Source organism: Typopeltis vanoorti, chromosome 5 (assembly GCF_054136105.1).
Source record: "Typopeltis vanoorti isolate ZY-2024b chromosome 5, IOZ_Tvanoo_1.0, whole genome shotgun sequence".
In the NCBI taxonomy this organism is placed as follows: domain Eukaryota; kingdom Metazoa; phylum Arthropoda; class Arachnida; order Uropygi; family Thelyphonidae; genus Typopeltis; species Typopeltis vanoorti.
In genome coordinates, this window is record NC_143553.1 from 46145670 (window position 1) to 46162264 (window position 16595).

At 35.3% G+C, this 16595-nt stretch overlaps 1 protein-coding gene across 1 annotated transcript in view; it reads left to right on the top strand.

Annotated features, from left to right (window-relative positions):
• Window positions 1-16595, top strand: part of LOC150106355 (serine/threonine-protein kinase 10-like) — a 413234-nt gene that overhangs the window by 69330 nt on the left and 327309 nt on the right. Inside the window, exons 4-5 of the mRNA XM_090393096.1 lie at window positions 3797-3869; window positions 14345-14539. Of these exons, the coding sequence (XP_090249222.1) occupies window positions 3797-3869; window positions 14345-14539 (268 nt within the window). The remainder of the gene's footprint in view (window positions 1-3796; window positions 3870-14344; window positions 14540-16595) is intronic.

Below are 16595 nucleotides of genomic sequence, written 5' to 3' on the forward strand. Positions count from 1 at the left end.
AGGGTGCACCTGGAAATCTTCTAGGGCACACCTTTTGAGAACCACTGCTCTACAGTATAGGTTCCCAAAGTGGGCGGTACCATCCCCCCCCCCCCAAGTGGGTGCTGAAGCCTTCTAGGGGGCTATAGTGGGATCAGAAGCATTTGAGGGTGGTCTAGGGGTCGGGGGCTCTTTATAGAAGAAATTAATAATATATTTAAAAATTAATTATTTTTGTGATTTTGCGATTAGACAATCATGTAAAATTTAAATATTGCATTTTAATTCATCTTATCCCCGTCTTACACGATCAATTTTTTTATCAATTTTCTATTTCAATTATTTCACATCGCTCCATTACGTTAATCGAGTAGTCAACAAGATTAGAAGCAATTCATTGAGTGACAGATTGTTTAGCCAACTTTGTAGTGAAAACGATGAAGATTTCAATCATTTGCTGCTTCACACGGAAGTTCGTTGGCTTTCAAAAGGTATTTGTCTGAATCGATTTTACAATTTGTTTGATTCAGTACTAGAGTTCCTAGAAAACAGGTGACGGATTGCGGGCTAACCTGATTACATCCAAAAATGACATCGCTTATTTGACAGACCTCTATAAAATATTTAATTAAGTCAATCTACAACTACAAGGTAATGAATTGAATTGAATTAAAACAAAAAAACGTTATTGTCGCTTTTGTAGGGAAACTTCTTCTGTTCAAGCGGAATATGGGCCGAGGGGAATATAGCCACTTTTCAAATTTATCAGCAGTTTCTCTCAAAAAGGAAGATTTACTTACATACTGCCAACAGTTGGAGGTTCTCCATGCTGATTTCAATGAGTGATTCAAGGATATTCTAAACATGAATATACCAAATTGGGTTCTAGATCCTTTCTCACATGTAAGCACAGCAGGATCATCAAATTTAGAAGTGGAACTCATAGAAATCACAACAAATGAAGAACTAAAAATAAAATTCAAAACTGGATACCAAGAGTTCTGGCTTCAAAAATCAATACAGACACTGTACCCTGGATTATGGGAAATAGTGCAGAAATTTTTAATTGCATTTCCATCTTATTTGGCTGAGCATGGGTTTAGTGCTGTAGTGAGTTTACTATCTAAGAAAAGGAACCGATTGCATATAACTCAGCGTGGTGATTTATGACTGTTTTTAACGAAAGTTGAACTTGATATTAACAAACTTTTAAAAATGCAAGGCTCATCCTTCACATTAATTTGCTATTTTTTCTTTGTATTTTTACTTTGTAGGTTCGAAATAAACCATCTAATGCATTTGATGGTGTTTTAATTATTACAATAACATTCTTACTATTGTAATGCAGTCTCTTAATATGTATTTCCAAATTTTCATATTTAAACCACTGTATGAAACTTCACATTAATTTATTATTTTTGCTTTGTATTTTTACTTTATAAGTTAGAAATAAAAATTTTGTAATATATTTAATGGTGTTTTAATTATTACAGTAAGATTCTTACTAATGCAATGCAATCTCTTAATTGTATTCCACATTCATTTTCATATTTAAACCATTATATGAAACTGTGCATAATGTTATTCAAGCATACATTTTACAATTTTTACATATGGGCTATGTTTCACCAAAATCAGTATAGCAATAACTGTGTTCAAGATGAAGCACATATTGGCCACTTCTTTTTAAAAATTGTTATTTTTAAAAATTAGTTGCTATTTACGTCAAAAATATCAAATGGCTTGAATGCGAAAAACTGTTATAATGGGGGACGTTAAAAAATTTACGTCTTGCAAAGTGAGCAGTGGGCCAAAAAAGTTTGGGAACCTATGCTCTAGAGGGATGAGAAATCATGTTCTGCTGGGTGAAGGCACATACTGGAGTAGCAAGAAATGAGAGAATGGATCAGCTGGCTAAAGAAGCAGCTATAAATGAATGGCTAGAAACAAGTTACCAAAAGTACTTGAAATCTGCTATAAAAACACCTGCAGAAGGAATAAGCCTAAACTTATAGGGTGAAGAATGGAAAAAAAAAAAAAAAAGGATCAACAACAGAAGAATTCTTGACAAGTATCAGAAACAGACTCTGGCTGAAAAAACATGCCATCTCTCCAGGTTTAACCATGCTACTAATGGAACATGAAGAATTAAGACACTACCTACACAGAGTCCATATCCTGGAATCCCCATCATACATTTGTTGTCTGCACCTTCAACAGACTGTCGATCACATACTTTATGACTGTCAGCTACTGGACTAGATCCTTATGCCCCTAATACAGCACGTCATCACTTCTGGAGACAAGTGGCCAGTGTCAAAACAGAGACTTATCCCAAAGTATTACTCAGAATGAATTAATTTTCCAATAAGATCAACTTCCAGTTGTTGTAATGTAACATAAATTACTGATATTGTGTGAATTATATAGTGTAAATATATGTATATATAAAAATATATAATAAATTTAGTTTAATCCTTTATCCAAGTGTGAGCAAACAAAGTTTGCGCCTGAAAGTATCTTCAGGACTGGGGTAAGGTGGTACAACACCAGGTCACTCCTTGCAAAGGTGGAGCAAGCTACCAACACTCCTATCTCAGTATCTCCCATAATGTAAAACACATCTCCTTGCGGATATGTCTAATGTTATGTATTAAGGGAAGGGCCACCCAGACTAGTTTCAACCTTTATTGAGGTCTCTTCGGTGGGAGCCAGGCCCAAGTGGAGATACCAGGCAGAAGCATTAGCAGGTCATCTCTACCTATAGGAGTTGCCAAATGGTGTGCCACCCTTTTTTAATAAATTACTCTGGATTTAGAGAAAGATGTTGAAAGTTTATTTTTCACTTGTTTAGAGTATAATAAATTTAGTTTAATCCTTTATCCAAGTGTGAGCAAACAAAGTTTGTGCCTGAAAGTATCTTCAGGACTGGGGTAAGGTGGTACAACACCAGGGCACTCCTTGTAAAGGTGGAGCAAGCTATCAACACTCCTATCTCAATAAAGGTCAAAACTAGTCTGGGTTGTGGCCCTTCCCTTAATGCATAACATTAGACATATCCGCAAGGAGATGTGTTTTGCATTATGGGAGATATTGAGGTAGGAGTGTTGGTAGCTTGCTCCACCTTTGCAAGGAGTGCCCTGGTGTTGTACCACCTTACCCCAGTCCTGAAGATACTTTCAAGCGCAAACTTTGTTTGCTCACACTTGGATAAAGGATTAAACTAAATTTATTATACTCTAACCAAGTGAAAAATAAACTTTCAATATAAAAATATAAATATAAATAAGGATGTAAATGTCAGAATACGTACATATAGATATAAAAATATAAATGTAAATATGAATATTGATACTAAATATAAATGGTAATCAGTATTTGGAAGCTACATGTAATATATGCATTGTATGCAATGGTGCATGTAGGGAATAAATTACTTCCTGGTAGGGTTACTATTGAGAGGAAAATGCATCTGCATGCACACACCACACACACAAAGTTTGACCAACATAATTTTTAGGGAATTGCTTTTCATACATCAATTATTTCATGTAATGTGATTTTAACATTTTTATAAATGTATAAAAATTTTATACACTTGAATAATGTTACACTAACATGTCCAGGAAAACATAGTTATGGCTAAATATTTTAAGAAATAGTCGCACTCTAAAATAATATGTTTTATAAATGCACCTGTTGCAGCACTAGGGTGAAAATACAAACTTTTTGAATGTGAATTTATTTATCTGTGTCAATTGTTCTTGTTTTTTTAAGATAAAGCATATTTTAAATTATAATGTCTTTTTTATTTTAGCTGATTTTGGAGTATCAGCAAAAAATAAATCAACATTACAGAAGAGAGATTCTTTCATAGGAACTCCTTACTGGTACGTTTCAGCATAAAAATATTAGTAATTTATGTTGTGTAACAATATTGATCATTATTTAATTTACTCAAATTTCTATCTGACCCAATCTAATAGGTTGAAAACAGTTAATTCTGTGAACAACTGTAAATTAATTTTATGTATATTTTGAAGTTTTTCATAAGTTTATTTCATATGATCAATAAGTCATATTTATAATTATGTTGCTAATGATATAATGAAACATCTGAAAAATTGATAAATATTACTACAGTATTGTTTGTTTGCATACATTCAGTTTATTTTACAAAAAAGAAAAATGAAATATTATTTTAATGGCTAATATAGCCTACTTTCGTTTAGGAGTGCCCTTTTTTTTTTTTTTTTTTTTTTTTTTTTTTTTTTTAACAATGCCATTGGCTCTTTTTTGTCTTTTCTGTCTTCTTATCCTGGCGATGTGCCTTCATCTGCTGTTAAGCTGTTAAAGGAGGGGGGGGAAGTGAGGGTAAAGTAATGTGGGGGAATTATTTGGAAAAAACCCAGGTTTTTTTATATGTATAATATTGTTATTATTAAGGGTGGGTAGAGAGCATTTGTGGGGATGGGATGAGAGAAGGATCTGAGGATAGAAATTATTTTTTTTGGGGAAGAGGAGGGATTTAAAGGGAAAAAAGTCAGGGGTGGAAGTAATGGGGTGTGAGCCATTTCGACAGGCATTGTCTTCAGAACTCATGGGAGAAGTGGAGGCTATGTCATGTCGGCTAGGTGTTTCTGTCTTTGGTATACTTCTGTTGTTGTCTCGTATTGGTTGGAGAGACAACACCAAAGACAGAAACACCTAGCCGACATGACATAGCCTCCACTTTCTCCATGAGTTCCGAAGACGACGCCTGTCGAAATGGTTCACACCTGTTACTCCCACCCTTGACTTTTTCCCTTAAATCCCTCCTCTTCCCCCAAAAAATATTTTCTCTCCTCAGATCTGTCTCTTCCCCCCCCCCCAAACGCTCTCCCCACCCTTAATAATAACAATATTATACATATAAAAAAAAACGGTTTTTTTTTCAAATAATTCCCCCACTTTCCCAACTTTACTTCCCCCCCCCCCCTTTAACAGCTTAACAGCAGATGAAGGCACATCGCCGGGATAAGGAGACAGAAAACAACATCCAAAATGGTATGTCCAAATTTTCCTCCTATATGTTTTCTTCCTTTCCTTCCTTCATATATTAGTTTTAGAACACTTCAGTAATGCCCTAAGTTTTGGGTAAAGAGCCAATGACATTGTAAATAAAAAAAAAGGAGGAGGGGTACTCCTAAACGAAAGTAGGCTATATTAGCCATTAAAATAATAGTTTATTTTAGAGGAGTAACATGGGAATTTTCCCAGAAATAATACCTAGAAAAATGATGATTTACAAAACCAGTCATTCTTTTACATCAGTTAAAATTTCATAATATATGAAATTTTATTCCAGTAAATGGTTCATAGGGTAAGTATACATAATATATCATGGTCTTTTTAAAATATATACATAGAACAGGTATTTTATCCCAGGTGTTCTAAATGTTAAATCCAGTGATTGGCATCTTTGTAAGGTATAATTCAGAGAAATATTAAAGTTATAGAAATCCTAACTGTGAATGGGAAGATAGAAGAAAGAAGCAAAAGTCCGGGCCTCTGAGATCTTTAACATCGTTAAGGGAAGTTAATTGACAGAAATTGATTAAATTTGGAATGACTGATGAATGAAAGATTAATGGATGAAATTTGAAAAAAGACAGTCACAACATATATTGAATGTATATTGATTGAAACTTTCCTGAAGAATCGCTTCTGTACAAACTAAAGGCAAGAAAAGATCCAGGAAGATAGAAAGTTGTGGAGCTGAAACAGGAAACACTATGCTTAAGAGAAATTTGTTTTGTGTTCAGAATACACAGTCTTCTTCTACTGATCATTGCTTATTACTTAAGATGGCAAGTGCATCTTGGGATGGAAAAGTTGATTAACATTTAGAAATTGATTATTAGTGTTTCATTTTCATTATACTGATATTTTCCTGTCGCCCTTAGGTGGTAGATGAAGGCCATCTCCAAACACAAGACTCCATCCTGCTCATTGGGTGGTTTGATAAATCACTATTCCATTCTCTAGACCTCTATTTAAGCCTTATCTCATCCATGGTGGCAGCCACTTCATGCATCTTGAGCCCATTTTATGAAGTTTACACAATGTTTTCCTAACATATTAAAATGCTGTAACCTTTGATAAAAGATAAAATATGCATTGGCCATTGTTATTTTTTATATTTTTCATATAATATTGAAGTTTTCTACTTACAGATCCCCACTGCCATTGGATGGAAAATACATTTCCATTGTTTAAGGGAGGATTCAAGACATAAATTAAAATCTTAGAGAAGTTAAGGCTTAAGTTCTGGAATTGGTGGATAGGAATGTATATATAAAAAGATATACTTGATTTTTATAGTGAAGTGCTGGTTGAGTTTGGGTAAAGGAAATAATTGTGTGGTGTTGCTAGCTTCCTGAAATGTTAAAGTCCTGTCAAATGACAGTCATTTGACAAGATACCACATGAAACACTGTTCATGTTGGCCTAGATATTTCTTAAAAGAACTTTCTGTCTGATCATTTGGCTGAATGGATAGTGTACATGCTCTGCTTTCCAGCCAGTTGGCTGTGGGTTCAAATCCCACATGATATAAATGTTTATGAAGGTATTTGGGTGGTAGATGATTTTTACCCTGCCACATCCCACCCTTTATTGGGTGAAATTCACATAAAAAATAAATTGATTAAAAGCAAATCAGGGATGGAATATTATATGGCTTGAATAAAAGGATGGCCGATGGACAGACATTGGAAAATAGTATATGGTGGAGCAATCTAGGAGAATGCAGATTACTATGCCATAGATCTACCTAACCATTGTGGTTTAACTATTTCATAACTGATATTTGGGATGATTTAAAGGAGGAGATTTCCTCATTTATAACTGACAATATTGAGTTGGAACAGACATAGCATTTGCAACTGACTTTGCACAGTTATTTAATTGCAGTAGCAATTAAATAGCTTTGCAACTGAATAGACTGTGATCCTATGGGAAAATGATAAGAAATGACAGTTCACAGAGTATAAGGTTTTGTACATTTGGATTGAAAGATAAGTTTTGTTATATTATTATTATTATGTAAGGTGCCTCCATGGAGTCAAAAGACTCATCGCAGGAGACCCAACATTGACATACTAACTGTTATTCACACAATACCTGTCATACTTCCCCTTAAACTCATTCACAGATGAAGCATTCACAACCACCTCTGACAATGCATTCCACCCATTTACAACCCTCCAAGCAAAAAATCTTGTCCTATCACCCTTGTTAACCACATTCTTACACAATCTCCAGGGATGACCCCTCGTTCTCTCCCTTCCTTCACTGGTCTTAAAAAGGTTATCAGTATCAATCCTATAAAACTCTTTTAATAATTTATATGCCTCTATCATATCTCCTCTCATACGTCTATCAACTAGTTTTTGAAGCCCACAGACCTTCAATCTATCCTCGTAGGAGACATCCCACAGGCCTGCAACAATTTTCGTAACCTGCCTCTGAATCCTCTCCACCATTTCCACATCACCAAGAAATCCAGGTGACCAGATCTGTGCACAATAGTCCAAATGAGGTCTTATTAATGCTTTATAAAGTGGGACAATCCTTCCTTATCCCTGCTTGTCAGTGTGTTCCTCAATAACCATGTAATCTGATGTGAAGTTTTGGCAACCTTTGCAATATGCCCTTGAAACTTAAGTTCTCTGTCCACAATAACTCCCAAGTCCCTAACCTCATCAACCTCCTGCAGTTCAGTTCCATCAATATAGTAAACAGCATGTGATCTCATCCTTCCGAAGTGCATCACCTTACACTTGGCCACATTAAACTGGCAGCCATTTAGTTTAGCCCAAACCACCAGCCTATTTAAGTCATCCTATAAGATATCCACATCATCTGAATCAACCATCACTCTTCCCAGTTTTGCATCATCAGCAAACAAGTGGATATCTCCTTTCAAACTATTCCCAATATCATTGATGTACAAATTAAATAACAGAGGACCAAGCACTGAGGCACACCACTAGTCACCTGCCGTCTACTGGACTCCGCTCCACCATAAACCACTCTTTGATATCTATCCATTACCCACCCTCTAATCCAAATCACTAGTCTCGGATCCATACTCATATGCTCCAATTTATGCAACAGAGTTCCATGTGGAATCTTGTCAAATGCCTTTGCAAAGTCCATGAAGATCACTGAAAAAGGATTTCCTTTATCCAACTCCATTGTTACTTCATTATAGAAAGTGAGCATATTGCTAAGGCAAGATCTACCCTTCACAAAACCATGTTGCCCCTTATAAAGTATCATATTGCTGTCCACCCAGTCCTGAATTCTAATTTTTATCAATTTCTCCAGAACCTTAACCACTACTCCTGATATACTGATTGGTCTATAATTTGCTACCTCAGTTCTTATGTAGTGGAATAATTTTCCCCTCTTTCCACTCAGTTGGGACTTTACTAGAACTGAGGCTTAAATTAAACAGCCAGGTTAGAGGAGGTGCTAATTCTCTTGCACATTCCCTTAAAACATGGGCCAATATGCCATCTAACCCAATGGCAGTGTTAGCATTAAGGTTCTGTAATATACTAAGCACCTCAAATTCTTCTATCACTAGACTCATCAGTCAGTGATACATCCGGCACTGCAGTATCACAATCCAGATGGTACACTGTTGCAAAATGATCACTAAGCAACTCAACTATTTGATTAGTTTCTGTAATTTCCTTACCCTCAACATTTTGTAAAGTCATCCTTCCAAAATTATTCCTCCTTTTACTTGCCACACAGTGAAAGAACTCTTTACGATTTGTTTTGGACTCATCAGCTAGCTTCCTCTCATAATTAGCTTTGGCCTTCCTTACTACGTAGATTACCCTTCTTGCCTGTATCTTACTGCTCATGGGAATGCTCATCACCTTTTTCTGTATACTTATACCACAACTTTCTCTTTATCTGCAACTCTTGCTTAATAATATTATTCATCCATCTTACTCCTACCTGATTCTTCCTCCTGACTCTGGGAATACAGTCAGATACAGCTTTCATTAAATACTCCTTGATAATCTCCCATGCACCATCAACATCTCTCACCTTAAAATTCTCATGCCATAGCACTTTTGAAAGCTGACTTCTCAGCTTGTCATAATCACCAGCCTTGTAATTCCACATATGACCCTTCTTAACAGAATATTCAGCACGTAATACAATCTCCCAAGTCAAGACCACATGATCACTTTCCCCAAGTGGAGACAGTGTATCTAAATTACTTACTGATATGTTCTCCGATGCTATGACCAGATCTAACACACTCAAATCTCTTGTCCCTTCCATTACATGCTGTCTCAGGTAGTTATCTCTTAACATTTGTATAAACTCCAATTCCTTTGTTCCTTGAGACCATTCCTTCTCCCAATCTATGTCCCCATAGTTAAAATCGCCCATAATAATTACACATTCTCTGCTCATCTTACTAATTTGCCAGTGCATACCATCTACATTCTCCCTTATACCCCTTGGATTATAGCAGCAACCAATTACATATTTCATCCTGTTGATTTCTATCTCACACCAAACAGCCTCAAATGAACTACCCTCTACATGCCTGTCATCTTCAGGGCACTTCTATCATTTTTAGCTTTAACACTTCTCTATCATTAATAAAACTCTTCTCCCCATTCTGTTCTCTCTATCCTTTCTGAAGATATTATATCCCTTACATTCAATCCCTATGACTAAATCATTCTTAGTTAACCAAGTCTCACTAATTCCTATAATTTTTGGCCAAGTAGAACTAAGTAATGGAATGACTTTTCATGGGATTATATTGATCAAGTGCATATAATAAACAACTATGTTATACCAACTAGTTTCACCAACTAAGGCTGTTGGCATCTTCAGGGTACATAACTGATGTAAGGCACTAAAAAGTAAAAAACTGTTACAAACTATAATCAACCGATTCCAATTATATTAGACAAAGAACAGAGTGCATACAATACATGCATAGAGCGTGCATGATCTCACTTATTGTTGTTTAGAAACGTTCTATAGTTGGCACTGTAATTCAGTTCTGGTGAGTTGAGAGATCTAATAAGGGTCTTCCAGATCACGGGCAAGATTAGTCCTTAGTTCCTGTTAAGGTTTTGTATATAGCAGGCAACTGCTGTGGCCTCTTTAAAAATTCAGGAGCAGAAATCCTCCTCCTCTATGTAAGGAATTGTGCTTCTATCCCACTCTATGATATGGTTCGTTCTTGAGAAATGAAAAGCTAACCCTGATTTTTCTTCTCTGTTATTCTTGACATCACCTACATGTTCTTTTTGCCTAATTTCAAGGCTCCTTGAAGTTTGGCCGATGTAATTCAAGATGGCTATCTTTTGGAGATCTTAAGAATTGCCTAATCATTTCTGTAGGTTTAAAGGCCACTCTTATTTTATGTGGTCTTGCAATCCTTTTAAGGAGTCTTGCAATCTTATTCGAAACTGTCCCTAAGTATGGAATGATGATGGTAGAAATATAACGTATGTCATCTCGTTGTCTTTATCAGGGTTCAGAGAAAAGTATCTTGTGGACAAGTCTTCGAGGAAATCCATTCATGGTAAGGTTGGTAGATATCAGGGATAGTTCTTCCTGGAGGTCTTGTTGATCTGTTGTAAGGAGAGAGGCACGGTTCTTCAGCATGTGTACAATACTAAGTTTCTGAGTGGGAGGAAGTGAAATGTAAATAACGTCCTGTATTAGTAGGTTTGTGGTAAACCGAGAGGTTGATGCCACCATTCATGAGCTTCTTAATTAAAGTGTCCAGAAATGATAATTGGTTATCTTTTTCAGGTTCTAGAGTGAATTTGATTGTGTGGTGTAAAGAGTTGATCTTGTTAAGAAAGTCTAACAGGTCTTTTTTTGTGTGGTTCCAAACAATAAAGATATCGTCCACGTATCTCCACCATACTGTGGGTTTAGGATCTGTTTGAGATAAGATTTTACTTTCAAAATCTTCCATGAAGAGATCAGCACAAGATGGAGAGGGGGGGGGGGCTACCCATTGCAAGGCCAGTCAATTGCTGATATATGGTTTTATTCCATATGAAAAAGTTTGATGTTAAACAATGACGGAACAGAGAAGTAATGTCTTGCGGGAGCAAACTTCCCAAAATGTTGATGACTTCCTCCACAGGGATGTTAGTGAATAGAGATGTAATATCCAGACTGGCAAGTAGATCCGTATTGAAGATTGAGATGTTGTTCAGTTTCTCTACAAAATGTTGCAAATTTCATATATAAGTATCCAAATTATGGATGTGTGGTTTGAGGAGGCCTGCCAGGTGTTTAGATAACAGATAAGTGGGCGAATTGATTCCATCTACAATCGGGCATAGTGGTATTCCATTTTTGTGTACTTTAGGAGCACCATATAGTCTTGGTGTTAGTGGATGCATGGATTTCAATCTTTGTTTTAAATCTATAGACCAGTTCACCAATGTGACATATTAAATAGTTGGTGTCATTGTGATTTTTTAGTGTTGGATCTGCGACTAGGACACCGTAGATTGATGTATTTACTAGTAAGCTGTTAATCTTATCTTCGTAATCACTGGTGTTTAAAATCACTGTGGAATTTCCCTTATCTGCCTTCAATATGATAATGTGTTTCTTTTTCTTCAAACTATACAATGTTCTTTTTTCCAGAGTAGTGATGTTTTTGTTAGGCATTCTGGAAGATGAGAGGATGATACTATCTTTTAATCTAATATCATCAGCTATGGGTTCCGGTAACGACGAGACTGCCTTTTCTATATTACAAATGATATCCACTTTAGGGACATGATCAGGTGTTATCGCAAAATTGAAACCTTTTTTAAGTATATTGATCTCTGGTTTTGTTAATACGTGATCCGATAAATTAAAAATAACTTTGTTGTCTGGTAGAGAAGGTTTTCACTTTAAACGTTTTGTATAAAAGATAGTTAAATTTTTTGATTTGGTTTCGTTTGGTTGTTTATTATATGCACTTGATCAATATAATCCCATAAATATCATTCCAGAGCTTTATGGTCAAGAAAATTAAACGTTTTTTTTTTTTAACAAGAACTAAGTAATGACAAAAATTCATCACACTTATTCCAAATACTTCGGGCATTAGTATACATAAACTGCAATACTCCTTTCCCCTGATAATCATACGGTGTGTGAATTAGCCCACTCTGAATCCCGTTAAAATTATGAGCACAATGATTCCCCATATCACAGTTATTATTGACCTTAGTACTATTTCCGACAACCATCATCACACCCTCCCCCATCTAATAACTCTCGTTTCCCTGGTCCAAAACTCCCATATGTTCGTTAAACAGTAACTTCTGTAAAAGCTTACTCCCGTACTTATTCAAATGCAGACCATCTTCGGCATGTAATTCTTTTCTTCCATAAAACTCCTCCCATATATCCACATATCCCACCCCTCTTTTCCTACACATCGTGGCTAACATTTCATTCATCATCAATGCCCTTCTTCTCATTTCATAACTATCATATCTGGGCAACACACTGACAATTCTAACACTCTTACTCTTAAATCTAGCAATCTCTAACATCTCCCTTAAATCACGTGCCACACGATTTATGGTGTTTCCCAAATCATTTGTCCCAACCATTAAAATCATTTCATCTACATTATTACCTCTCTTTACAGCTCTAGTTACACACTCTACCTTACCTCCCGGCCAACATTCTTTAAAGACATCTCCAGTATATATTTTACGAATCATTGAATCGCCTATTATTATTTTCTTAACCTTACCCATCACCTTAACCTTTGTCTGTCTATCCATCTCTACCAATTTCATCCTTTCCATTCTTTTATCCAACACCACAACCTCACTCTGTGCCATTTGCGGTGAGCTCCAGAGTGCCCTAAAATCTCATTACCGCACTTTCATTCTTCACTCATCACAGAATCATTCCCATTTACATGCATATTCTGGCTTATGTTTTCACATATCATTTGTTCAATTAGTTTACATTTCCTACACATAAATAAATCCTCCTTATATATATGTAGTTAAACAAAAGATGACACCATAACTTCATACCATATGTTTTTCTGAAAGCCTGAGGCATACATTAAACAAACATAGCATTTAACATTGTTTCTAAACACCATATCCTTGACTACTGGTGGACAAGAAAAAGAGATGCACTAACAGTTACTCCATTTATCAAATTTTGTGTACATTTGCTACAGTCCTTTGCACTGCTAGATGCTGGCTCTGTAATTCCTTTTGCACAATTAGTCTCATCAACATCTAAAATAGCATCCTTAGACCTGGAGGTCCTCTTTTTTTTACCATCAAGGTTTTTACCATCAATATTGTGACTAATTGCAAAAAATTGATGAGGCTAGTGATGGCATATTTTGGGTTGGTTTTCAGGAGACATGTAAAGGATTATTGGGATGTTAAGAATGACAGTGGTGAGTAGGGAGATTTTACTGGGAGAAGTTTTGAAATCCCCCCCCCCCAAAAAAAAAAAAAAGAACATGTAAGCAATGTTGAAAATAAAAGGGAAGTAAAATAAAACACTCACAGTGCACATCCTCAAAGTACATCACACAGTAATTTGGCAAGCATCTTACATTCCTTACTTAGAAGAAAATCGCTTCAACAGATTGTTCAAGATTCTTCTGAGGTCATTCACTCAAAAAGTACACTAAATGGAAATCAAGGATCCTTCACGATATTTGAAAATCATTAATTAATATGTGTAACAATCAAGACTCCTCTCCTATGCCAGCAATCACATACAGAATTTACACAACAGTGTAGAGATTGCACTTAACCTGCTTAATGATACATGCGATTAAACTGTCATTCCATTCTTTTCCATTTATAGAAATAGCGACTGATGGGAAACTTAGTTTTTTGTTGGTTTTTTACTTATGTTAAATAACCTAAAGATGCTGTCAGGCATATTGACAGTGAAACATGTTGAAGAAATGCATCTGATATTAATAAAAAAAAAAAAAATGTCGACAAGTTAAAACTTGGTTACTTATTATTCATGCAAATCTACTCATAGTGAATTACTAAAAAAGACAAAAGACTACATTGTTTGCCTTGATAAATGAATGGAACACATCTGAAAGTACTGAGTTATTGTCAGTAAATAAGTTTAAGGCCAAGTATGAGCCTCCTGCAGTGTCTAGTTCTTCATGGAGATTGAATAATATTTGATAACGATATGCAAACATTTGTGTTGTTTCTATAATATTTCATTATTGTTTGTTTGTCCCTTAGAAAAAGTATTGATTTTTTTTAAAGTTAAAATTTTTTTTTTATATGTATATTAGGATGGCACCAGAAGTAGTATTATGTGAGACGTTTCGAGACAATCTTTATGACTATAAAGCAGATATATGGAGTCTCGGAATAACTCTCATTGAATTTGCTCAGATGGATCCACCAAACCATGAACTTAGTCCAATGCGAGTTCTTTTGAAGATACAGAAATCTGATCCTCCTACCCTGGATCAGCCCTCAAAATGGTATGATTTTTAAAATAGAATCTTTTAATTATGCAAAAGTTTTTTTGGAATCAAAAGTTTCAGGGAGGGTTAACTTAAAAAAATACTTTGGATGACAGCTTCTTATGTGTGTCGAAGTGTTTTGAATATATTATTTGAAGGTTAGCAGTGGAGTGCTGAGTGTTAAATTAAACCATTGTTGAAGGAAGTCTTACCTTAAATTAATAAATAGTTTATGATACTGACCATTGAAAAGGAGGACTGGATAAGAAGTTGGTTATGTGCTAACTGGATATAATTTTATGAGGGGGTTGGAAGAATAAGGAGAGAAATAAGTAATGCTCAAAGGAAGGGAGAGAGAGAAAATGGGATATATGTTAAGAGATTAAATGGAATGTAGGAGAGGTTTGGTGAGGCATGGCTTATTAATGTTAAGTAAGCATGACACAAGGAAGTATGGAAAGAGACAACAGGTTAAATGTCTGTGGGTTGGGTGTGGGGGGGCAGGAAAGACCAAATATCTTTCCAATTCCAACCTAATATCTTCTAATCCATATAACATATATTCTCTCTCTCTGTTATTGTCTGTTCCTCTCCTATTCCTCCATACATCACTTACCAAATTTTATTATATAACCCAACCTCTTAATCCACTGCCTTCTTTCTTCATCCACCATTGTAAATTCCACCAATTAAAGGCCCCTTTAATTAAGTTTTAATTCAACACTTGGTTTGAAGCTCTGAATTAGTGGTCGGTCGCTGCTGACTTACAAATAAAAATTACTTTACTGCTCTTCTGTTCATGTCACAAACCTATTTTGCATATCCATCCCCTTGAGTTTATATCATAGCCTCCAATGTGGAGACTATTATATAAAATATGTGCCTTGTCAAAATCTAGTAGTATCATGGTATATCCATTATTAAACTCTACTGTTATCCAAAATGTGAGCATATTGCTAAAGCAAGCCATGCTTTGAACAAATCCATACTCTCTTCTATAAAAGATCAGTGCCACTTATCTACCTCTGGATATAGATCCTAAACAGTCTCTTCATTACCTTAATGACTACTTTAGAGGTATAGACTGTCTGTAATTTGTTGGCATCAGTCCTAGTTCTATAATGGTGTTATCTTGCTCTCAATTCTGCTAATTAGGAATAACCATTTTTGGGTATTGAGACCCAAGTCAAACAATGAATTAGGGATATATCAAACTCTTGTAATATCTTCATTACCTATATTTTGTTTTGTTTTTAATAATTTTCCTAGCTCCTATTTTTTGAGAGGTGTGAAAATTGGTGTTATCTTATTAATAGAGCACATAATGTGCATTCTTCTCTCCCTTAAGCTTACAACAAGAACTTCTCACTATCAAAACTTTAATTGAATTAAATAGTTACAACCCTCATAAAATTCATCAGATAATTGACTCCTGTGTTCCAACACCTAAGGACTCTTCAGCAAACCACAGGGTTCCAATCCTGTATATTTTTGGTATCTCTGAACCTGTTGGCAGAATTTTGAAGTATCACCTTATTCTCACATATTTTCTTATCAACAAAATTTCTCATCTGTTGCCATCTACAAAATTTATTACCAAATTCCTTGTGAATGTAGCTTGACATACTTTGGGCAGGTAAGCCATTTTTTTGGGGGGGGAGGGGGACAATTTATGAATATCAGTATTATAGTTGAATATGTGAGACCTCAAAATTCTGGTCTGGCACAGCATTGTATTGGCACTAAATACAGTATCTGGTGGGACAAAGCTCATCTTCTCCATAGAAGCAGTTTTTAATATGAACAACTTTTCAGAGAAAGTTGTGAAACCCTTTTACATTGACCTGAATTGGAATGATTGTCTTTCTCTCTCTCTCTCTCAAAAGTTTGGAGTATTCTTATTTTATGTAAATATCAAAAATAGTCTTAATATTATTTATTAAAATTAATTTCTAGCTCGCAGCAACCATTTTTTAATTGGTAAACCGCCTGTTGTATGTACCTTGTATTCCTGTTCTTTGATTTGCTTGTTTTTACACATTGATGATGTATTGCTGTTTTCAGTATGATATAT